The sequence below is a fragment of the Suricata suricatta genome, chromosome 15 (assembly GCF_006229205.1).
Source record: "Suricata suricatta isolate VVHF042 chromosome 15, meerkat_22Aug2017_6uvM2_HiC, whole genome shotgun sequence".
In the NCBI taxonomy this organism is placed as follows: Eukaryota; Metazoa; Chordata; class Mammalia; order Carnivora; family Herpestidae; genus Suricata; species Suricata suricatta.
Genome location: NC_043714.1, coordinates 46,504,611 through 46,531,066, shown reverse-complemented (window position 1 = coordinate 46,531,066; position 26,456 = coordinate 46,504,611). Strand labels below are relative to the sequence as shown.

At 35.6% G+C, this 26,456-nt stretch overlaps 1 protein-coding gene across 1 annotated transcript in view; it reads right to left on the bottom strand.

The window, feature by feature from the left end:
• RIMS2 (regulating synaptic membrane exocytosis 2) overlaps nt 1-26,456 on the bottom strand; it is a 497,675-nt gene that overhangs the window by 217,174 nt on the left and 254,045 nt on the right. Inside the window, exons 6-8 of the mRNA XM_029923706.1 lie at nt 5,294-5,361; nt 3,364-3,483; nt 635-734 (exon numbers count right to left, since the gene is read on the bottom strand). Coding sequence (XP_029779566.1) covers nt 635-734; nt 3,364-3,483; nt 5,294-5,361 — 288 coding nt within the window. The remainder of the gene's footprint in view (nt 1-634; nt 735-3,363; nt 3,484-5,293; nt 5,362-26,456) is intronic.

The following is a 26,456-nucleotide window of genomic DNA, read 5'->3' as shown; positions in this document are numbered from 1 at the left end:
CTGGCATCAAATTTGATTTTTACCCAAAAGGATAAAGCTATTGAGGAATAAAATTATATAGAAGTTATCTCTGTAGTTTCTTAATAGGAATCTAATTCTAGACACTATCTAATTCTAGAAACTATTAAGATCCATTCTCTCTTTGAAAACTTTATGACTATATTCTAGGTTTCTCAATATATATGCAACTAAGCACCTTATCTAAAGTTCCTTACAAGAAGCTTAATACTTAACATCTTCTCATATCTTCTCTAAGGTACCCAAGGACCTCTCCAGTAGTATCCATTGTCAAAGAGATCAGGAGTAACACATTTTAGGAAATATGTATTTATCCATAAAGTTTGTTTCCTAAACTGTTGGAATTTTTTCAAAAAAAAAGCTAAGGAGCAAAATAATACTAGATACACAATAAGAATGTCCATCAGCAAAATAATAATAATATCAGTTAAATAACAATCTTTTAATCTAATGTGACTCAAGAAATAATAGTTATACTTTCCATTAATGAATAAAGATTTATATTTAAGTTAAAAAGCCCTTGTTTTTGGTCAAATCACTTCTAAACAAGGATAACCCTTTTATAACTACTTGAGTTTAACAGTTTAAATACAAATAATCAAAGACAGAAACCTACCTGGTCTAAGATGTCCTACAGTATCCGCTAAACTTCCTTTTTTTACTTTGGTAATAAATGCACAAAGCCGACCTGATTCAGTCATCTTTCCTCCTACAACCTGTTTAAAAGAGGAAAGTGTTAAAACAGGCATACTGTTCAAAGGAACAGAGTTGCAGATCCAAGTAAAAAATAACTAGACAACTTGTAGCTTTTAAAACTACAATATTCTAAAAATAATTTTTAAATAATATAATATTATTAGGAACTAAATACATTAGGACTGTTTTACATATTTTAAATTTTTCACAATGTAATCTATTATTTGTAAAAAAGTATTGCATACCTTAGGAAAAATTTAATGATTTGTAATTTCTGTCTTAAAGAATTATTTTTATCATTTCTAAAAACATACTATTATAGTACTATATAATTATAGTAACATTTTAAAAAGTTTATTTTTTTTGAGAGAGAGAGCAAGTGAGTGAGCAGGAGAGGGGCAGAAAGACAGCAGAGAATCCAAAGCAGGCCCCACACTGTCAGCACAGAGCCTGACACAGGGCTCGATCTCATTAATCATGAGATCATGAGCTGAGCCAATATCAGGAGTTGGAAACTAAACCAACGGAGCTACCCAGGTGACCCTATATTACCATTTCTATAGATTTCAAGTATCATCATCATATAAATATTTGTTACTTTGAGACAGTTATGATAATCTACTAAAATTTCATTAGTCAGTAATCTTTTAGACACATTGATTATGTATATGATGATGACAGATTTTTTCTGAGAAAATTACAAAATGCACTTAATCTTATTAGAATTCATGTAAACTTTAAACCATTTGCATCCCAATTTTTTTCTGTTTTTCTGTTTCTATTTATATATATCTTTTAGAAAAAGGAAAAAACAAACTTTATAAATAATACTATGGAGTCATATGTGTACCCGTTAAGACTGGCCCCTTATAAAAATCAATGTTTCTGATCAACTATCATTCAATCAATATATCAACTTTACAGCATGTTAAGCAAACAGTAGTAATTAATTTCATTAGCTAGTTTTTTCCTCTAAATTGAGCAAAAGATATCTGAATTTTAAAAATCACTGACTTATTCTATGTATTTATTCTCAAGTTGCAGTAATACACACTCAGTTGGAGTTCAGTTAATATTAACTGAAGATTCCTATGTTTCATTCTGAAAATTACATGTCTAAGTATTATGGGCTGACATCCTTATGTTACCATTTTTAAACGTTCTTGGCTTGGTAACCTTCAATAATAATAATTAACGGTACTCTACACCATTATTATCGTTGAAATCTTACAGTGTGCCTGGTACTGTGTTAAATGTTTCTATAGTGTTTTATTTAAGCTTATTATAACCATTCAATAAGCATGATTATCTCCATTTTACAGATGAGGGGCCTGAGGCTAAGAGGAGGTTCGCTGCCCAATGTCATGTTGCTGGTAATTGCTGTAAACTGGAACAAGCCAAGACTTCGTAACCTCTACTTTCCACTGCTCGAACACTATCGGACAGATCTGGATTTAAATTCCACCTTCATCATCATCTTTGTGACCTGGGTAAGTTATGACATCTCTCTAAGCCAGTTTCTCATCTCTTGTGTTAAATAATATGATACAAGCAAAATGCTCAGATGAGTGCCAGCTCCATGGCAGGCCTCCAATAAGTGTTAGTTGGGCAATTCCACTTACACCCAAAGATTCCTAGTATCTCACTGTATTCTATGGAACTTCTGTGGCAATTGCTTAACTCTAACAACCATTTATTCTTTTTTCCATCTCAGTTTTTAATTGGCCATACAGATGGGCGCGCACGCACCCACACACACAAACACACAAATAGCCCCACAGAGGTCTATTTAACCTATTTACCAAATAAGTATCTGGTATTTTACAGTCAAATATATATCAATATTTATATTAAGACTCTTAGCATTAGTATTTTTGAGTTTCTAGACTTTAAAAGGTATCCTCTTTCCCATGCACACACATACTCACAAACCCACACACAAATTGTGCTACACTTATACAAAATTTATAGTCCAAATGTTAAAAACCAAAATTCAACCAAGTAAATTTGAAGATCAGGTTGGTTTTACTAAACAATTCATGAATCAGGCAGTAACCCATCTAGCAGAGGAGAGTTCTACTGGGTTCAACAAAAGAAAAGTTTTCAGAGACGCCTGGGTGGCTCAGTAGGTTAAGCATCCGACTTCAGCTCAGGTCATGATCTCACAGTTTGGTCCATGGGTTCGAGTCCAGTGTCAGGCTCTGTGATGATAGCTCAGAGCTTGGAGCCTGCTTTGGATTCTGTGTCTCCCTCTCTCTCTGTCTCTCCCCTAACCATGCTCTGTCTTCTCTGTTTCTCAAAATCAAATAAACACTTAAAAATTAAAAAAAAAAGAAAAGTTTTCAGGCAGAGAGAGGGCATTAAAACAACTGGAGAAAGGAATTTATTAGCAAAGATTGCATTTTGAAGACCCTTCTAAAAAACGGTCTAACAATAAATTTCTAGTATTGACCAGGAAATTCCACATTGACTGGATAACAAATAACACTTGGAACATGGAAAGGTTTTGGTTAATGAGTGCAAATACTTGGGAATTCTTGAAAATGGGGGAAAACACTAAGTATAGGTTGGAAAGAGTAATGTCTTTTGCTTTTCTCATAAATCTATAAAGGAGTAGAGAGCCCAAACCTCATATACTTCATCACATACCTTCAAGCCAAGCATTGCTCCTGAATCTCGAGGGACGCTTCCATCTTTTAGACGCTTATTTAACAAAATACGACCAATTAAACGATCTCCATCCTTGGATGGCTGCCACGTCACAGGGTGCTGACATATTGCATCAACAAACAAAGAAATCAATGTTCTTTTTTGATAAAGGACCCCTTGTTGTACAATCTCTCTGAACTCCTGATTTCCAAAGTGTTATGATTACACAAACCAGTTTGTATTCAAAACATGGATCTAAAGGGCATACTACATTATGCTTATAAGGTCAAGATTTTTCAAAATCCAATTACTTCAAATTCTTACAGTACCCTCACACGTTACTGCAGTTATATTGTTCTATAAAATCTGAGAGATGCTGAAGATCTATGCAAACTATCTACACACTGAAGATTAATTAAAAATTCACAAGACAAAAAAAGATAGATTGAAATTCAATGTAGCTTAACTCACTTGAATATGATGTTTTAATCTTCAAACACTTTTGGAAGACTTTGAAAGCCTTAATTACAGTAAAAGGTAAAAGTTAAAGTTATATTAAAACATTTGAACCCATGATGAGGGCTTCCTTAAAACAGATTTCCAGATTAGAATTCTAACAATACACAAGCTCCAATCACTTTTCAGTTGAATCTGCATGAGAGGAAACAGACTCAATTCAAAGGTGAGGCTAGCTTATAGTTCTCGATTTTTGTAGGTTCACGGATTCTTTCAGATCTTTGATCTATTTAGTAAATTAATTTCATTGACTAATTCAATCGTATCTACAGTTAAGTAAGCTTGAAAACGTTAGAAGTTTATCTCTCTGTCAGGACAGAACCAAACCCTTTATGAATCGTGACACCACTGATTATAAATTATACGTCAAATAACAAAGTAAATGGTTTGTGTAATCGCAGTTTCACAGTTATCTAAAAGTGACATGCACATCTTCATGCAGAATTTGGCAAGCAAAAGACAAGTTCCAATCACTCACATCTATATGGTAAAAAGATTTCAAAAGTCTCACTAGACTAAAAGCAAAAATAATAAATACCAAAGCAGATGGCAATGGTTCTAGTACTAATTAATACTACATTAAGATGCTATGACAATAAAAACAAAAGAGCAAAATGACAGTGAAAGGGAAAAAAGAAAAACAACTTTTTCTGTGCAAACAGACCCAATTATCTCCCTTTTGCCTGGGATTGAAACTATTAATAATTTAATTTTCATCCCAAGGAAAATATATGCAAGCAATCAGATAAGCCAATCCAAAAATTCTTCATATTTCTGGTTTATAAAAACATCACAACGTTCTCTCATGTGCCCATAGACAAAGCATTCCTTTGAGCCTAATTTTTTATTTCATTTACTTATTTTTTGGTATGCCGTCAAACAACAGAAACAGCAAAGCAAGCGAGAAGTATTTTGGTTTGTTTGTTTGTTTTGGTTTTGTTTTTCTTTTCTGCACCTTAAGAAATGCTACATTGACCCCTGAAATGCCCTGTCCTTTTAATTATGTTCTGTTTGAATGAGTGACAGAGAGCAAACGAAGACCAAATGAGCAGGTTAAAAGGCAGGCTCCGCAATCTCAGTACCTTATCACTATGGCTATGCTCCTCGTTAAGGGTTGTGCTACTACAGGTATCTACCCCAGAGTCCTTAATCTGAGGCTCAGACCATTCCAAATCCTCTTCCAAAGAGTGGCCACCAAAGTACATCATTTTCTTTTGTCTCTCAGACCTGGTGTTAGAGTCCGACAAAACTGCCTGCTCACTAGTTTTTCTTTTTCCCTTTTGACTGTCCCCTACAGGTGTGGGATAAAAAGAAAAAAAAAAGATACAAAAAAGAAAACATGCAAAGGTGTAAATCAAAAAGGAAAAGTGAAATGAAAAACGAAAATTAAATAGTAAGGCTCCACATGTCTCACCAAAGACATTGGGGATGCCTCACTGCTATGCCAAGACGTATGGTCCAACCAGTTGTAATCCATGTCTCCTGTGAGAGTCAGACAGACAAAGAGTGCAGTAAAGGAGACAGCGAAAGAAAGGACAGACAAAGACATTATAAACATTGTTAACTGTGTGATCCTCTCTGGTTTCAAGAACTTGGTCTGCGGCACTCGCTACCCATCCCAAGAGAAAACTAAGATTCCAAATGAGTAAAATTGATAGAATGCAGAGTATAAAGCTTATGTACTCTAGATGGATCCTGCAGGGAAAAAGTTCTGCAAGAAGAGAAAAGGCTAACAATAAACAGGAATAGAAATGAAAAAAATTATATATTCCACAAAAGGAAAAAAAAACTACCCACTGTGTCTGTTACTCAGGCTATATATTTTTTTCCATGCTGGCCTATAGACATGAGCAAAGATTAAGGAACATTTTAAAAATTAAGCAGTGGCTTGCCAATAACCACTGCAACAAAAAGCCAGGTAGTTAAGTGCTGTTCCTGGAATGTAGTAGGATATTTTTTATAATGCTGAAACCTCCTAAAAATTTGGGGGGGGTGGTTTAAAAAAGAAGAATTGGTTACACAAAAGATTAATTTCGTAGGAAAATGAAAAAACAGAGTCACTCAATTTTATTAGGAAAAATAAATAAATATGTAAATATCACAAATTATTTTAAAATTACTTGGAAATAACTTTTCAACTTTTCTGCAGATATTGCACTCATAAAGGTAAATTTTCTTTTAAAATAATTTTATCAGACAACTTATGTAACTGGCAACTAAGAAAGGTTTTCCATTTCCCAGATGTATGTGCTCCTTATTTGCCTTACAATTGAAAAAAAATTCTTTTTAGTCTATCTGTGCACATATATCTTTTGAAGCTCTAGTTGTACTTTCTCTTACTTAAAAATATTTGCTAAACGCCTTCCATTTGCTATGTATTGTGCTTAGCTCTAGCATAAGGAGTAAAACAATGAAACACAGAACAGAGTGGAGGTAAACACAACAAAAAAATCATGAGTGTCATACAGGAGAGTATAATACACGCAAAGGGTAGAACCCTCAACACACCATGAAGGAGAATATAATAGGATCTAATTTAGAGTTTGGGCTCAGCAAACACCTCTAAAGAAGTGATGTTTAAAATGAGAACTGAAATATGTGGCCTAAAGGACAAGTAAGGCAGTAGGCAGATGGAAAGTGGAAGAAAGAGCATTCTAGGAAGAAGCAACAGCATGGTAGGTTAGAACTGATGGAACACTAGCGTGTCTGAAACAAAAAGATGCTAAGTGAGGTGAGGCAACACACACCAGCTTAGAGAGGCCTTTTCATGCTTATTAAAGATTATGAATTTCATTCACTGAAGGATTTTGAGCAAGATGGGCACCCAGGCAGTTGCAATCCGTCAGGCAGGTAATTATGGCTTTAACAAAGGTGATGGCAATGGATAAGGTAAGAGAAGAGGAAACTGAGAGATGTTTTAGATTTAGAAATAAGAGTATGAAGAAAGACTGAAGAGAGACACCCAGGTGGCTCACTCAGTAGATATGAGACTCTTGATCTCGGGGTCGTGAGTTGGAGCCCCACGTTGGGTACAGAGATCACTTAAAAAATTAAGAAACACTAATGTGTCAAGGATAACTCCCAAATTTCTGGCATTAACAACTGAATGGAAGGAAAGACTATTTAAGAAATGGAGAAAACTGGAGGGAAAGCATTTTTCATTAGGAAGGAGTAGGAAGGGATTAGTCTATTTCATAGAATCTAAAATGTCATTGACTAAAAAAAAAGTCATATAGAATTCACAGATATTAAAATGATAAAAATATACATCTTAGAATTTATTAAATATGGTAACTGATTTTGGATATATTATTCAACATACCTACAAATTATTCAAGTGAACATATAAAAATTCAATCTGTTAAACTGGGACAAAGAAGGACAAAGCTGCAGACATAAATTATGCACATAATTAGTACATAATTACTAGGACACAGATTGGAGTAAGTAGATCATTTAGGAACAGAATGGAAAGTAAGGTATGAGGAGGATGCCGACTGGTTTCTAACGTTGAGAGTTTGATTTGAGAGAGAGGCTGAGAAAGAGCATGTAAGAAAGAAAAGGAGGGAGGGAGATGACATTCTCCAAACCAAATAGGAGAGTTTCCTTAGCAGAGTGAGAAAGCAACTATCATGAATGGTTCCTGTACAGCAGATCAGGAATGGAGGGTATGCATTTGATTTGGCGACATGAAGATCAGGAAGGATGTTAGAGAAAGCACTCAGGATAGAACGATGAAAATTAAAATCTGATGAACTAGAGAATCAAAGGGAGATGAGGCAGTAGAAAAACTGTGTAGAGACAAATAGTTCCCAGAATGGAATCCCCTGAATAATATAATTAACATCACCTAGGAACTTGTTAGAAATGCAAATTCTTAGGCACCAATCAAGACTTAATTAATCAGGAATCTGTAGATAAGGCCTAGCGATCTGTGTCTTAATAACCTACCAGGTGATTACGATCTCAAATAATGTTTGAGAACCACTGGAGATAATTTTCTTAATAAGTTTATTTGTGAAGGATGATGAAATTGTACTAATATACACAAAATTCATGGTATGGGGGGAAAAATATTCTTTACAAAATAGAGAAGGGCTTCCCAATCTTCCCCATGGCACAAATTGACAACTGTAATTTTATGGCTACCCAAAAGTTCAAAGTATTCCTTTCTCAGAAAACTCTTTCAAACTACAATATTGTCTGACGCCGAGCACTGATAAATCTCCAAACCGGATTAAATAAAGTGAGGAAACCATAATGAAACATCTTGGCTGGTTTATATGAAGGTGTGAGGACCCAGTGCACAACGTCTCTTTCTCTCCAGGCCTGCAACCTACCAAAGAAGCAGAAATGAAGTTCTTTCCTTAGTGAATAAAATATACAAGCTGTTTAACCATTTGAAACCAAAGCAAAAATGGTAGACATTCAGTAAACATTCATTGAAGGAGAAAAATTAATATTATTTAAGAATTAATACAGTAATCAGGGAGCATCTGGGTGACTCAGTTGGCTGAGCATTCGACTTCGGCTCAGGTCATGATCCTACAGTTTGCGGATTCTAGCCGGTGTTGGGCTCCGTGCTGACGGCTCAGAGCCTGGAACCTGCTTCAGATTCTGTGTCTCCCTCTCTCTCTGCTCCTTCCCTGCTTGCTCTCTCTCTCAAAAGTAAACATTAAAAAATTAAATAAACAGTAGTCAATGAAAATCATATACAAAATAGTCTTAAGCTTCTAGGCCATATTAGTATTTAGATATAATATTTATCACTTAATATTCTTATTTTGTATAGCTTCAAAGGACAGAACTAAGATAATATTCTTCCCTTAGTAACAGTACAAAAATGTATTGCTGGGCTTTCCAGTTCTAGAACAAGAAACAGAAGACACAAGAAAGTACCTAATGGAAATTTTAGAACTGAAAAATAACTGAAATTTAAAAAGTAGATGGATTAGCTTAAGTGCAGAACACAGAAAACAGAGGAACAATTCAATGAACTTGAAAATAGAACCACAGAAATCACCCAATCTGAAAACCATAAAATAGGCTAAAATTAAATTAAATTAAATGAATAAAATGGAAAAATAAAATAAGCAAGGCTTTAGGGGCTTGAGGGATTATAACAAAAGATTTAAGATTCATGTCACTGTAGTCCCAGAAGAAGAAAAAGAAGCTAAAGTTGAAAAAATATTTGAAGAAATAGTGACTGAAAATTCCAAATTTGCAAAACATGTAAGCTAAGCCTACTGATTCAAAAAAACTTCATAAGCCCTCAAACAAGAAATACACAAAGAAATCTGCACCAAGACACATCCTAATAAAACTAAAAACAAAGACAAATGGTCTTGAAAGGAGCAAGAGAAAACAACACCTTACCTAAAGAGGGAAAACAATGTGAATAATAGTGGATTTCTGATCAGAAACCTTGGAGGCCAGAAGAAAATGAAACAATATTTTTAATTGTTCTAATACAAGAATGTCAACCTGGATTCTAAATATGGTAATTATGTCTCAGAAATGAATGAGAAATAAAGACATCCCCAGACAAAAGAAAACTAAGTGGATTTGTTACCAGCAGACCTATCCTAAGAAATGACTAAAGAAAGTTCTGGAAACAAAAATTTAAAAAAAGAAGGAACCTGGAAATACTGGAAGGAAAGAAGAATATAGTAAGCAAAAATATGGGTAAGTACAATAGACTTCCTTTTTCCTCTTGAGCTTTCTAAATTATATTTGCGTCTGAGGCAAAAAGTGTACATTGTTTGATGTCCTTTTTGACATATACAGAAGAAATATTTAAGAAAATTACATTAGAAGCAGGGAAAGGTAAAGGAACTTAAAGTATGCAAGGTTTCTATACTTCGCTCTAGTAAAATGTAAACACCAGTGGGATGTGATAAGTTGTGCATATATATTACGTAGAACAACCCACACAAAAAAATCTTTTCAAAGAAATACACTCAGAAAACATTATAGATGAATTAAAATGCAATTCTTCTAAAAAAAAGTTCAAATAATCCATTGGAAGACAAGAAAAAGAAAACAGAGAAACAAAAATCAGAGGGAACAGAATACAAAAAAGAAAATGGCAAACAACAAAAAATGTAGACCCATATCCCTTATGAATAGAGAAATACTTAACAAAATATTAGCAAACAGAATTCAGCAATATATAATAACTATTATGCACTCTGACCAAATGGGGTTTATTGCTAGAAGGCAAGGCTGGTTGAATATTGAAAATCAATGCAACCTGTTACATTCACAAATAAAAAAAAGAGAAAAATCACACTGATGCAGAAAAAAACATTCATGATTTTAAAAAATACCTTTCAAAACACAAGGAATAGAGGAGAACTTGCACAAATAAATACAGGACATCCACCAAGAAAGAAAAAACTATTGCTAAGATCATATTTAATGTTTGTAAAAGACTGAATTCTTTATACGAAGAGAAATTTCACCAAAAAAGGTATTTTTATTTGTAATAGCCAAAAAGTGGAAACAACCAAAATATCTTTCACTAGGCAAATGACGAAACTGTGGTATATCCATACCACTGAATACCAATAAGTAATAAAAAGGAATAAAACTATTGATACATACAACATAGATGGACCTCAAGGGCAATATGCAGAATTGGGGGCGGGGAGTCACAAAATGTTACATACCATATGATTTCACTCATACAATATCCTCTAAATGATAAAATTATAGAGAGGAAAAATAAATCAGTTCTTAGTAGAGGTTAGGAATGCTCAGGGGGAAGAAGAAAATGTTACTCTAAAGGGGTAGCATAATAAAGATCTTCAGGGCAGTACCATAGTCCTGTATCTTTACAATAGCAGGGGTTTGTGAATCCATATACGTGATGTTATAAAACATTTAAGTTGATGTCAATTTCTGTTTTGATATTGTGCTATAGTTATACAAGGTGTAATCATTGAAAGAAATTAGGAGAAGGACACATGGAGTCTCTGTGTACTATCTTTGTAACTTCTTACAACTCAAAGAAAAGGCTGAAGTACCACTTGTCAGAATTATGTAGAGAAAATCAGCTCTTCAGTTAGGAAGTTACACAAAAAGCACACTAAACTCTATGCAACTCTGACACTCAAAGATTCTATTAGAGCAAGTTAAATACCCTTAAATATGAAACCTGATTAAAAATAATAATCAAGACTTACATTTTAGGCTACGATTTTCTCCTTTACTTACCTCTACTGTAAAATACAAACTAATCCAGTACTGTGTGTGTTGTGTGTTGAATACACAGAGAAAAACAGTTCAGATATTCTATTCATTACATTTTTCCTGTTATTAAGTGAATGCAAGAGTTTATGAACTGTTTATATCATTGTTTTCATTACCTTTGATTAACAGAGGTTTTGCAATTAAATCATATATTATATAAAAGTATTCTGCAACGTCCTCATTTTTAAAAACTTTTTCAACGTTTATTTCTTTTTTGAAAGACAGAGACAGAGCATGAGTGGTGGAGAGGCAGAGATAGAGGGGGGTCACAGATTCCAAAGTGTTCCAGCCTCTGAGCTGTCAGCACAGAGCCAGACACGGGACTTGAACTCAGGAACCTCAAGATCATGACTCAAGGCGGAGTCAGATGGTTAACCAACTGAGCCACCCAGGCACCCAGCAACATCCTCATTTGTAACTTTAAACTCGTTTTAAGGAAACAGTGTGTTGTGACAGAAAGAGTTTTATAGCTAGAGCCACGAAGCCTGTGTTAAAGTATTGGTTTCACTTATGAAATTTATGACTTGGGCAAGTCAAGTAATACATTAGGCCTCATTTCCTCATCTGTATAAAGAGAGATTAACTGTGATATCTCACAGATTGTTGAGAGGTTTAAATATGATAATGGAGATGAAAGTTCTTTGCAAATTGTAGTTATCCCAATTTGATGGTATCATAATTTTCATCATTATTAAAATGAAATAATCAAACTTCCATTCTAAAATAGATAAGGTCCTTATTTATATGTTGGCATTTCCCAACATGGAACACTGATTCTGCAAAATGTTTATAGGTTGAGTGATATAAAGGTCCTCTAGTCAAATAAGTTTGGAAAACTCTGGACTAAATGCAAATAAATGAGATTTCTTGAGTGAAAGATTTTTCATATAATAATGACAAAATGCTTCTTATAAGGAAACATACAGTTTCCACAAACTTAATTGGAACACTAACCTCTCTCATGGAGCAAGTGTTTCAGGAACTGTATTTTGAGACATAAGGCTGAAACCTTCCTGGGGGGTCATTTTTCTTCATAGGGTAGGCATTAAAACTGATAATAAGGCATAAGGATATTCCCCATTAAGGACAGTGTTCAGTACTAGAGAAGACTCAAAGCCCAAGGTAAAAAAAAAAAAAAAAAAAAAAGTTATATAGAGAGAATATTCTCTAAGGCAATGGTTTTCCAACTATGTACCATGAAGTTGCTTCAGAAACAACTGTTGGGGTGGAAAACTGACTGTAAGGTGGTGCCCCATAATCCCCACCTTGTGGCGTTCATGCATTTGTTCCTAATCAAGAAGGTGAGACAGCAAGGTGATGGAGTCTCACTCCCATGATATCATTAGCAAGACTGCCCAGCTAGTCAATTTGCTCTAGAGATTATCTTTGCTAGCTTGATGAAGTAAGCAGCCTGTGTGGCCAGGAACAGCAGACCGTCTTTAGGAATGGTGGGTACCATCTAGGGACTCTGGGTGGCATCCAGTAACACAAGGAAATGAATTCTGACAACCTCATTGAACCTGGAATCAGACTCTTCCTCAGCTGAGCCTCCAGATAAGACCACAGCCATCCCAGCACTCCTCCTGTAGCTCTGACACTCTAAGCAGAGTACACAGCTAAACCGTGCTGACACTCCCGAGGAACAGAAATTGTGAGACAGTAAATGTGTGTTGTTTTAGGCAGCTAAGTTTATGGTAAGTTGTTCCTAATATGTTGCAGTTTTAAAAACAGGAGGTTTTAAAGACAGGGACCAAAACATAAAAGACAGCAGATCTAAAAGGCCAGATAGATTCTTTAGACCAAGTCTCAACTTCCAAAGCAAAACCAAGGATACCCAAAATACATCGGCATTTTAAATAAGAAAATAAATTATTCATTGTTGGTTTTTTATCTTTTTTTAAAAAATCTTGCTCCCTTGGGTTTGTGAATATATGCTTGTTTAAGAAGATACTATTGATTAAATGGTTGTATATATTACATACATGAATTTATTTTAATTATTACACAGTGTGAAATTGTTATAGATTCTGTGGGTACAAGTAGGACCTCCAGATACTCATTCTAGAAAGACAAACAGGTAAAATATATAACACAGCATAACACAGGGTAACATACCTTAATATACATCCATGGTATTCTGCTTCATTACATCTAAGTTACTTTCAATAATACTACATACAGTTATTTTACATATCACTAAACCAAAAATGCTACCATTACACAATGATAAGCATTTAATGTTAAGAATTATCTCTCTTCGTAAGATGCTGTAATGTGGAAAACGTTGCTTCTTAGAATCAAAACTGTGGCATTTCATTAAAAAAATGTTGATTATTCAGAAAAAGAAAAGACTAATACTTAGGAAATGCTTGTAGGTGACATTTAAACGGTACCTTGAAATACATAGTAAATTTTTACTTACTGGAGGCTTTTACTTTCTTAAAGGAAAATAACACATACAATCTTAGCAAAGAAAGGAAAATACATTCAACTACTACTGCCAGTATGAATATATATAATATATTTGGGAAATGATAAGTAGTAGAATATCAGCAAATAATCTTTCCCTCAACCTGTAATTGGATATTTCATGATCTGCATCAGTAGTTCTCAACCACTGTGTTATAACACAGTTGTAAATTGTTGCAAGTAAGGCTACTGATCAGATAATGTAGTTTACAAGTTATTTAACTTTTTTAAACAAAAGTAAATTTCAATTGAGAATTAATTCAAATTTGCATCTGTGCTAATGTCTATCTCAATTTCTTTAATGAGAAAGAAAGGAGAGGAGTAAAGCTACACAAGAAATTAAAAATTAGCTGTATCACTAGGAAACGAATATGACCTGAATATGAATTATGTTTCATACTGGAAACAAGCTTTGGGAATTGTTGATTTTTATTATCAACTCACATAACTAATTTCATTAGATGTGAGATAACATTGATTGCCTTATGTATTACCAAGAGAGAAAACTAAACACTAGGTTTAAAAGGAAAGCATGGTTTCCTTCTAACATTCTCTTGGCACATGTGCTTTGGGAGCTGTGAACCCTTATATAAAAAAATATATTTCCGTAGGCTTTGCTAGAGAGATCTCATGAAGAGAGAAATACCTGAGAAGACTCAGGTGTCCCAACCCCCCTCCACCCACCACCTAGGGCTTAGGTCCCAGACTAGAGATAAGTAGTTCCTGTTAAGTCCTGTTGAAATTCTGGACCCACAGATGCCATGAGCAAATTAAAGGTTGTTTTATGCCACTCAGTTCTGGTGTTTTCTGTAGTTATTGGAATATACACTCTACATAATTCTTAACCCCCACAAAAACCACTGAAACTAAGTAACAGTGTTACATTTTGCAGGTGAGAAAAGTACAATCGAGGGGTTCAAAGAATTTGCCCAAGATCACATTATTAGGCTATAATAGAGCCAGGATTAAAAATCCATGTAGTCTGTCTCCAAAATTCACATTCTTAAATCCTGTGCTAAAAATAAATTCTATGGAATTATTACCTTACAGATTTGATTCTATTCAGCAACTCAAAGGTCACATAATCTAAATCAGCCTTTAATTATATGTGGTATTAAAAATAACTTTTGATTAAGTAATTACTTTGCAATGGATTTTAAACAATTTTAAGGAGCTACCTAAAAGTGGTTAAAAATAAAATCAATGCCACTAAGCAGGAATAAAACCTATTTAAAAATCCATTATTTGAGTTTCAGTAAGTATTCCTCTTATCATTTGGGATGTATTAATTTAATCTGAACTGAGGCAACTTGAATCTCTTATAATCAGGAAAGTAGATTCATAAGAACGTACTTTTATAAGTGTGAAATCTACTTATTGTTTTCATGTTGTCTTTATAAATAGTTTTAATTTTACTTTTTGTACTTAATAGATTTTTCATTTGTTTTATTTAATGTTATGTACACACTGAGCTTCATAACCAAAATATTTTTTAAGCTAAGATATACCTGACATAAATCATACAATGGTGGCACAAAGAGAAATCCTAAAAACATTGTTTCACGCATTCACTGACTCACTGTTCCATATAGTCACCCACTTATTCAAAAAATTTTTGTTGAGAGCCTACCAGGTGCCAGGTCTCAAGCTAATTTCTGGGAAACTCAAGAAAGGACATAAACAAGATCCCTACCTTCAATGAAGTTACATACAGTCTAACAGGAAAAACAAACAAATAACAACAACAAACAATTAAGAAGCTCATTCTCTATAGTATCCTAATTTAAATGACTTTCTAACACACTGAGACCTACAAACCATAGATGACACCAACTTTTTTTTTTTTTTAACAATTCCTTACCTCTCTTAAGTCTCGCACACCTCCCCCTCCACTATCCTCCTACAAAGTTTAAATTGCATCTGCACACACTTGGAAATACTATAAATTCCTTTGCCCTATCTCCTTTCTGGTACTCACTTTGCAAAACCAAAACACTAGTTCAATTCAGTGTGCTATTTACTCCATAAGGTGGTCTAAGTGTTTGTGTCCCCTCAACCACCACCCCCCAAATTCATATGCTGATATCATAACCCCCAAGATAATGGTATTAGGAGGTGGGGACTTTTGAAGGTGATTGGGTCATAAGGGTGGAGCCACCACAACTGAGATTTGGTGCCCTTATAAAGAGACCCCAGAGAACTAGCTTGCCCACTTCTGCCCAGTGAGCATGAAACAAGAAGTATACAACCTGGAAGAAGTTGTGCCTAACGATGCTAGTACCCTGATTTCTGACTTCCAGCCTCTAGAACTGTGAGAAATCAATTTCTATGGCTTATAAGCTATCCAAACTATGGTATTCTCTTATAGCAGCCCAAATGAACTAAGATATCCATGTTTTGACCCAGGTAGATGAATATATCTAAATGAAACACACACACACACACACACACACACACACACACACACACAACCACACAAACTAGTCTTCATGAAAATGTAAAACCACTAATTCCAGGTTAGTTGGTATTTCTTCCAGGCCATTATACTACATTTCCTTAGTTTATTCTCTTTTCCACTCTCCTAGATAAGAATTCCACATTTTCTCTATCCATAGCAGCCATCTCCCCCAATCCTGCTTGACAGACAATGATCCTGTTACCTTCTCTACTTCCAGAAAAGATAATCAAATGAGACATTCCACACTTGCAGAGAAGGCACATTTTCAACCTACAGACACCTGTTTTCATACAGCCTGCCCTTCCTTCCAGTGATTATGAACAAATTACCCTTGCTCCTTTAGCAAGGCATCCTGCTTACTAGTGCACTAAATCACATCTTTCATTATCTAAAAATAAGACTCTAACAATTGTACTTTCTCTGTCCTGTATCATCAAATTTTTCCTCTATATGATCACCCCCATCAGAACCATCTTCTCTCCCATCTTTAAAAAAAATTCCCTCACTCTCCAGCTACCATTCTTTCTCACTGTTGTTGCTCCTGTACACAGCAAAACTCCCCCAAAGAGCTGTCTATCTTCACTATTTCCAACTCCTTCCCTCCCATTTTTATTCAGCCCACTTCAGACTTCTAACTCCATCACTCCATGAAAAGTGCTCCTGTCATGGTCACCAACACCAGCAACCTGAGCCTGCATTGCTAAACCAAGTGGTTAATGATCAATCCGGGACTCTTTACCAGCAACTGACACTGTCAACACTTCCTGGAACGCTTTCTTCAGTTGGCTTTTGAGACACCACTTTCCACCTGGTCTTCCTTCTACTTCCCTGACCAGTTATTCTCAATTTCCTTTGCTGATTTTTCCTCATTGCCTTCTAATTGTGGGAGTATTCCAGGAATTAAACCTGAGAACTCTTCTTCTTCCTAGAAATACTCTGTCAGTAGTCTTTTCAGTTGCATGGTTTTAAATATTATACATATATTTGAGATAGGGAAAATAAAGGGGCCCCATGAAAAACTGCATTTTTCTGCTGCTTTTCCTGCTTCTATTTTTGCTAGGACCTATATCCCCAGCTTACCCAGGCATTGTAAAACAGATAATATATGCCCTCCTTGTAAAGGTCAAGGAACTAATGATTTCTTTGGAGTCTTCCAGCACAACAGATAACATCTAAGGAGTGACTGGGTGGGATTGTCCTGAAGGTTTCCCAAGACCACTGACTAGACAAGACCCCTGGCTCCAGGACATAAGTGACTTATAAAAAACACCTAAACATTCTTTTTTTCCTGGATTACTGAGAAGACAAGTGCACCAGACTACGGTCATCAATAAACACTCCAGGCTCCAAGCAAAGGCATGACTCAGTCTTCTTCGCTTTCTGAGTCTCCCAAATGCTCTGTCCGTATCTATACTCTCTATACATCTTTAATAAACTCTGCTTTCATTTTTTCTCAGCTGGCATTTGATTGGTATCCTACATCAAGCCAAGGACCCTCTTGGCTGGTCCTGGGGGACCCCTCTCTGTGTCCTCAGACCCAGACACCCTGTATCTTATTGCTGACTTCCAAATTTATGTATCTAAACCAAACCATGCCAGTGAGTTCAAGATTAGGATAGCCAATATCTGACTCATCATTTCCACTTGGATATTTAACAGGAAAGTCAAAATTAATATGTACAAAACTGAACCCCTGAACCTACCCCATGCCCCTACAAAAACAAAATCTGTGTTTGTCATGGTTTCCTTATGTTACTTAATAGCAAGTCCTTCCTTCCACTTCCTCAGACAAAAATCTTTGCTGTCACCCTTCACTCACATCTCTTTTACTCTCTCGACCCACCACTAAACCCAGAAAATTCTGTTGGCTGTATTTTCAAAATATATCCAAAATCCAACTACCTCTCTTCAGCCCCACTACTACCAACTTGGTACAACAACCATCTCCTGTTATGTATTTGATCAGCCTCCTCACTCTTCTCCCTGCATACCATCATTGTTCCTCTCCATTCCATTTTCAGTTCAGCATCAAGAGAGATACCTCCTCAAAAGGTAAATCAGACAAAGTCATTTGTTACTCAGAACTTTCCAATGGCTCCTCATGTCACTTAGAGTGAAAACCAAAGTTGTTGCAATGACTTACAGAGCCCTGCATGATCTGACCTCTTGCCCTCTTTGACCTCAGGAAATTTGTCCCCCTGCTTTTTTTTAACTGGGGACTCTCTCTCTCTATATATAGACTCTGCCATACATCGTGGTGCCTGGAACATAAACATTAACTGAATAAATTGACTAATAATTAAAATAATGAGTCTAGTCATTTTCACACTTCTTTATGCAATGGAGTCTCCTTAACAACCCCCCACCCCTAAATACAAAACTGGTTAAGAACAAAATTTGGTTGAAACAAAGTAGAATATTCAGATGCCCATCCATCTGGACATGCCCTCATAGCCTCTTCAGTAGTTCTTGAAACATTAGCACAGACATCTGGTGCTTCATTGAGCACAGTTTTTTAAATATTGAATTAATCTATTTTCCTCATTTTAGAGAGAAAATTGAAGCCCAGAAAATTAAATGACCTTCCTAAGATTACAGTGGGGTCACTGGCAGGGCCTAGAATACCACCCATATCTTCAATCCATTGCTCTTTCTGCCTCTCCATAAAAAAAAAAAAAAAGGGCAATTAATAAACCTATCAACCATACCAGTACAATTGAGATAGTACTTCTCTATTTCTTGGTAACCGAAATAAAAGTTTAAACTTTAACTTTCTGGTTAAAATGTAAGAACAATATTAACCATTTTAAGTTAATAAGTAAATGATCTCTTTATTGACAGTGCTTCAAAACCTTGATAAATCGTTGGCTGTAGACACATAAAGATCTATCAAACCTGAAGTATAGAATAATTAAATAATTGTGACAACAATCATTTCGGCATTCTTCATAAGAGAAAATGTCTAGGGAAAATGTGTGTCAAATAGAAAATTTTGGAAAATTTTTACAAAGAATCAGGCTGACAGGTAAAGTGAATGATGATATTACTAAGTCAGAAAAGCATATTTGAGAACATTATTTTTAGAATGGTGTTATTTTTGTTAAAATATATAACATTAACCTATTTAACCTTTATAACAACCATGTGGAGTAGATGCTATTATTATAACGTGTATTTACAGATGTGGCAAATGAGGTACAAATAAGTTAAAACAAAACAAACCAAAACTACTCAAAGAACTGGGATTTTAACCCAGGAAATCTGGTACCAAAGTAAATCTTTTGTAACTCAGTCACTCATTGTTTTAGAAGGTGATATCACTGACTTTATGAAAAGAAAAGAAAAAATACATATCTAAGAACAAGTCCATTAAAATGTAAAATATTATAATATATGGCTTACAAAGACTCACTTCAAAAATCTCTCAATTTATAAATTTCTTGAAGAAAGGAGAAATGTCCTTTTTATTACCATATCCCCACCCCCCCCCGCCCAGTGCTAAGCACTGTCTGGCAAATAATAAGTGCTCTATAAAAGTTGTTCCTACTGACACAATGCTTATATTCCATTATAGAGAATCACCACCTATCCGCACCCCATACTTTGTTTTGGAAAATTCTATTTAACCATCAAGACCCAATGGACATGGTGTCTCCTGTACTAAGTCCTCCCTGATAAGTCAAGGTAGAATTATCTCTACCTTCTCTGAATTACATCTATGTCCTATCTTTAACTGTTTTCATACCCATTATATTTTATTGCTCTTGTTTGCTGATATGCTTTTCTCCCAAGGCTCATGCTATGTTGATCTTATGCATAGCACTTAGCACAGCATCAATGCAATAAGCATGGAGTAAATAAACAATTTGAAATTTGGGTTTGAAAAAGTATTGATATCACAATGGTTGTTTCACTGAGAGTTAAGCAGAAATTCCTTTTCTTCGAGCAACACTGTATATTCTACATTAAACTAGCTTCTAGCTTTTTTTTTTTTTAAGTAAGCTCTACACCAAACATGGGGCTTGAACTCAGAGCCCTGAGATCAAGAGTTGCCTGTTTAGTCAACTGAACCAGTTTGGCACCCCTAAACTAGATTCTTATATCTGAAACCTAATAGTTATCTCTTTAATGACTTCCTACATTAGGATTAATTCTAATTTTCCTTTCACTTCTGCAAATCTTTACATGGCATTTACAATGTGACTATTAATGATTTGATTTAGGTCTTTATTCTTATGATGATTTTCAAAATCATATTTATATAATTTTTAACAACTGGAAGCCATTACAAAATAGAATAAAACTCAATAACTTTATATAAAAATATTAAGTATGGTTTCCTATATATGTTTCCATAATAAGATAACAATAAATTTTAATGTGCTGATAGGTATAATTCATAGAACTAAGTAGTGTGTTAGACTTTTTTTCTGAACAGGTTTAAAAGTTTTTCAATAGCTAATGCAGTCAAGGCTATTACTAAGAAATAACATGTAAATTCAAACATAATATCCAGTGATATTATATACTTCCAATCAGCTACTTAATATAATTAAAAGGATGTGAAGTAATGAAGGTGATGTGTAATATTTTTTATGGTAAGTAGTTTTTTTAATATAATTTTTGTCAAGTTAGCACATGTGTACAGGGTGCTCTCAAAACACCTTGTATCTTGGGGAAATTCACATTTAAATTTAAAATTTAAATATAATCTTAATTTCAATATAAAGTCTACCAAAAGGGAATTTTCAGGGGCAAGAGAGGTGAATAGACATATAGGTTGTATAACATATTATCCCTTTTCTCTGTAGTTCTCAAGGTAGCCTGATACTAAACAGAAAGCACCTATACTAGCCCTTCTAGTTTTCTAACATTAGAAGTGTTTCATTAATAGAACCTGTTCCTTAATATGTGGTTTATGTAAAATAGACTTATCTTTCAAATGAGGGCTGGATTGAATAAAGCGATATGCAATTTACTAGCATACCTAAATAATAATAATAAACATCGACAGAAGACACCATACAAACACGTTAAGTACATGAAATGGGAATATAGGCAATAGAGAAGCAGAAGGAAAAAAGATCGGGAGAACAGGAGGGAAAATAGTAGGAGGCAGAGAGACAGAGACAAAGAGAGCAGAGAGAGAGAGTATGGTGAGGGGAATCTGATAACTATAATTACTGAACCAATTTCAGAAATAGGTAATAAAATAATAAAGTATAAGGACAAGAAAATTTTCAGAACATAGCTAAGTATAATTAAGTTACAGAAACAATTCCAGGTAACTCAAAATAAATTAGGTGAAGACTAGGTCTGCATTTAGTGTCTTTTTTTTTGTTCACTATTTCATTTAGATAATTCTGTCAAAGTGATTGTCAACCTTTTCAATTATGAGACAGAAATTAAACTATAGTCAGAACATCTCATCTATGTTTCAATATACTTGCTTAACCTATAGTTCAAAATGAACATTGTCTTGTTTGAAAGATGTCATTAAACACTTTTTCACCATAGATAAATGTAACCCAATATGGTAGTTTGGTAATACCAGCATTACAAAAACATCCATTTGACTTCTTCATACATAGGCAGAGAAGGGAAAGTTTTCATTTGGCATACCAAAAAAATATTTATTATTTTATATATTGGCAAGCTAGTATTTGAATCTGGATTATTAATTCATTTTTGTTGTTTACCTTTCGGAGATGGAAAGTTTTCTTTTGAAAATTTAATTTTGTGCCAATGGCCATTTCATAATATAATGAAATTCCTCTTTTATATAGAGTGGCATTGCATGGGACAGAAAAAATCAATTAGGAGACTACTTGATATACTTTGATATCAACATTTCAAAAAATGTTTGAGTAAGTAATCATTTAAGCAGCCTGTCTACCATTTTCTCAAGGAATAAAATATTGTCCTATTAGGTTCCATATCAATGTTAGTCTTAGAATTTCCTGAAAAGACTGCTACTGTGTTCAATACTCATTACCAACTTGTAAAATATCCTGGGAAGTTATATGATCTGCGTAAGCCATTACATATCAAAAGAAGATAATAAATGAATGACTAGTTTAATTTTATCTGATTTAAATCAAGTATGGGAAGGGGAAGGAGTATGGGAGGGAAGAGGAGGCATAAAATATAAAATTCAACACCTTAGCAATTTGATGGAGTTGTGAGAAAAATGTTATGGAGAAAAGAATGTGGTTATAAAGTAAATATAGTCTTTTACATGTTTTAGGCAATAAGCATGACCTAGTTAGCACATAAGATTATAATATTTTTGATATGTGCCCTGAGAGTATATGGGGCAGGGAGATGATCACTAAAAATGGAACACAGTAAGACAATTTAATCAAGAGAGCTCCCTTTTTCCATGTTTATTATATAGACATTATACCCACACTAATGAAATTCTACATGAAATTTTTCCTACAAACTATTTCTCCATCAAATAAAACTTCTAATTTATCCTTATTTCTTTCCTGTTCTATATACAAAGTCATTTTAACATAGCAGATATAACTTTCAGTTGAACTACTAAAGAAGTTTACATTATATCCTGGACAATTTTCCTTGTTACCATAGTCTCCAAAGGCTATCAAAGTTTCAAATAGGTATCAGTAGTATGGTGATTAATTAGCTACCAATTTTCCGGGACAAAAATGTTTTGTAACATTTGTCTATTTCTATGGCCCAAATCCTTCCACTTCAGCTAATTTTGAGCTATCAACACGATGTCATTGAATGTGGAGTGAAGAGGAAGCATACAACAGGTTCTCACAAGCTGGTGCAAGCCTGCTCCATCACACGATTTTAGGACATCTGAATTGTTTCCAGTTTTGCACTATTATAATCCTTACAATGAATATCTCTGGCAGACATCATTGGTTATTCATCCAACAGTCTTTTCTTATCCCTTTAGAAGTGTGAACACTAAGCCAACCTTGATAATTCTAACTCTATCGTCAGTGATTAGTTAGGAGCTCGCATGAGCAGCAATTATGGCGCACACACACACATATCCCAAAATATACATACATATGAGAAGAAGTCTACAGAGGAGACCTCTAAAAATTTCTCTCAGTTTCAAAAGGGCATATAAGTAAGGGATGCTCAGAACTGTTAGATCCCTCTTGAAAAATACAGGGACAATTTTGAGAAGAAAATGTTATTGGATGCTGTTGTATACCATCCATAATTACACTCGTTCCTCAAGCTGCCCCAAGTGTTGCGTGCTCACTGCTATAGCTGAGTCCTTCACCCAAAAGACAAGAAATACACTCAGGCCAAAACCCAACTTGCCCAAAGTCATGTTACCTCCCCAGGGGGTAGCCATGTCCAGCCCTTCTGACCCCTTTGTCAGTTAGGTCATCTGTGAAGATCTACCACAGCTTCAAAATCCTGTGGGGTTGGCTGAAGCACCTGTCCACAATTTAACTTCTCCTTCTCCAAGCCTTCCTGCCCCTATTCCCTCACAGTTGCTGTTACCACGTCACCCAGCTGTTATAGTAGCAATTGCAGCAGTCCCCAAGGGGACAGACTTGGTATTGTAAGAACTAATGTCCCTCAGTCCATGGGGTTAAAAACTATCAAATGGGAAAAGTCATGTGAAAGCCTCTGAAAATGCCCTCCCCCACCCACCAAGAAGTAAACTAAACACTAAGGATTCAAACATGATGGTTCACATTATATGCTCCCTTTAATTTACCAGGGTGGCACCTAAAAAAACAGATATATCAAAACATCCTGGAAAATGACAGTGGAGTACTATAAACTCAACGAAGTCATAGCCCCAGCTGAGGCTGCAATGCCAATGTGGTATCCTTCCTAGAGACAATTAATATGGACTCAAGTATATGATATGAAGCCCCTGAAATGGCAAATGTGTCTTTTCCAATCCCTATCAAGAAATACTAGTATCATTCACATATTCCTGGGGTCAACAAGAATACATATTGATGGTCTACCCCAGGGTTATACTAATTCTAATGTATTTTTTCATAGTAGAGTCCACAAAGACCCAGACCATAGGGGCACTCCACAGAACATCATATTGGTTCACTGTATCAGTGGGAAAGTAGTGGCAATTACATTAGAGAGCTTGTTCTCCAGAGGGTAGAAAAGTAGTCCTCCAAAGATTCAGGAGCCCATAACATGAGAGAAATATTTAGGGGCCCAATGGTCATGGGCATGGCATCATCTCCCCCTAAGCAAAAGAAAATTTCTTATATCTTGCGCCCACCGCCAATGAGAAAAAAAGCACAATACCTGGTAGACAGTCTGTGGATTCTGGAGGCAACATACTTCACACTGGGGAATACTGCTCTGATTCATTCACCAAGAATTATAGAAAGTTGTTGGCTTGAAGTGGAACCCAGAGCAAGAAGCAGCTCCAGATTAAGTTCAGGCTATAGTGCAAGGAGCCCTGACACTTGGGCCATATAATGCAATACAAAGTGTGCTATTAGAAGCATCAATGGTGGGAAGAGACGACATGAAATTTATTGCAAGCCTCAATATGGGAATCAGGATGTATGCTCCTAGGTTTATGGATCAAGACCATGTAGCGTGTAGAGGAGAATTACACTGAAAAACTGCACCTGGTCTGCTCCTGTTCTAAAGAGGGACAAGGATCTGATCAAGTGACCAAACAGCCAGAAGTACCCAACATAAGCTAAGGTCTGTCAGGATCAACAAATCAGAAAGTTGGACATGCCAAACAACAATCCACTGTAAGATAGAAATGATGCCAGGGGATATAAGTAAACTCCCTGTGCAGACAGCCCAGACTTACATTCCAACTATTAATTACTATGTTATTAGGATTTCTTCCTCAGCACACATCGATGGCCATGTAAGGAACCATTATGACCACAGAAAAAAAGAGACAAAAGTTATGCCTAGTTCATAGATGGGTCAGCTAAACATATATATACCAGCCAGCTGCTGCTGTCCCATTCAGGAGTGGTCTTGAAGACATCACTGAGGACAATCGTTTGAACACACAGGGCTTTAGAGTGGGTATCTGGTCATCCATGTCATGTAGAAGTGCCACGGGTAAGAATATAAATGGACACAGAGACTTGTGCTAATGGCTTAACTATTTGGTCAGAAGCCTAGAAAGAAGAAAAATGGAAAGATTGAGGAAAATGATGTCTAGAGAGGAGGCTTGTGAATAAATTCATGGGAATGAGCACACACACACACAAATCTGTGTATCACACATTAAAGCCCTTATGGTAGCTGGACTCCAAGGATGGTCCCTCCAGAATGTTCATGCCCTACCATAGACTTCTCCCATTATATGTACTATGACTTGTTTGTAACCAATAGAATATGGCAAGAATGATGCTGCAGGACTTCAAAGCTACATCAAAATAAGTAGTATTTTGTATGTCTAGCTCTGTGAGTTCTGGGCCCCCGTATATAAAAAGTCCAACGAGAAACTGCTATATTGAGGGGCGCCTGGATGGCTCAGTTGGTGGGCATCCAACTTTGGTTCAGGTCATGATCTCACGGTTCGTGAGTTTGAGCCCCGCGTCAGGCTCTGTGCTGACAGCTCAGAGACTGGAGCCTGCTTCAGATTCTGTGTCTCCCTCTCTCTCTGCCCCTCACCTGCTCACAGTCTCTCTCTGTCTCAAAAAATAAACATTAAAAAAATTTTTTTAGAAAGAAACTATGTTGAAGAGGCCAGACGGAGGTGCATTGGTTCAGAATCCCAGCTGAGCAGTCTTCCAACCATGCCTGCCAAGGTGCCAGATATGTAAGCAAAGGTACCTTGAATCCTCCAGAACAGCTCTTCCTACCAATGAAATTCTCCCAATTAAACTCAACAACACCACATGAAGAAGAAAAACTACCTGAGTCCTGTCTGAATTCCACACTCACAAAATCACGAGAAAGGAGGAGCCCCGGCTTAGTGGCACGAAGTGTTAACTAGTTCTCTTTACAAACACCAAGTACAAGCCGAGATGCAATTATTAAAAACAACAATTGCATGGCTGTGGAAATCAAAGACACATCAAACACTGTGAAAAACTGCGGGAAGTTCACATAATAACAACAGAAGTCTGTTGCCTTCTTACGTGGGTTTGTTCCCAGAACTCTCCTCTGGCATAGTACTTACAAAAGAAGGGGTCTCTAGAAAGGATCAATACCGGTGGGGGGCTGTCTGGCAAAACCAGAAGCTCTGCAACCACACCTTTTCTACTTGAGTTGGGGTGGGGATGAAAAGCCATGGCTCTGTCGGCCATAAAAGGCAACCTCGATAGGAAACAAACAGAAAACAGTTTTGCCAGCCCAAGACTGTAGTCCTGTACAGGGTAAATGGCAAACCAAACAAATGTTACAGGGAGACACTGGAATTGAGAAACCCACAGAGAAAAGC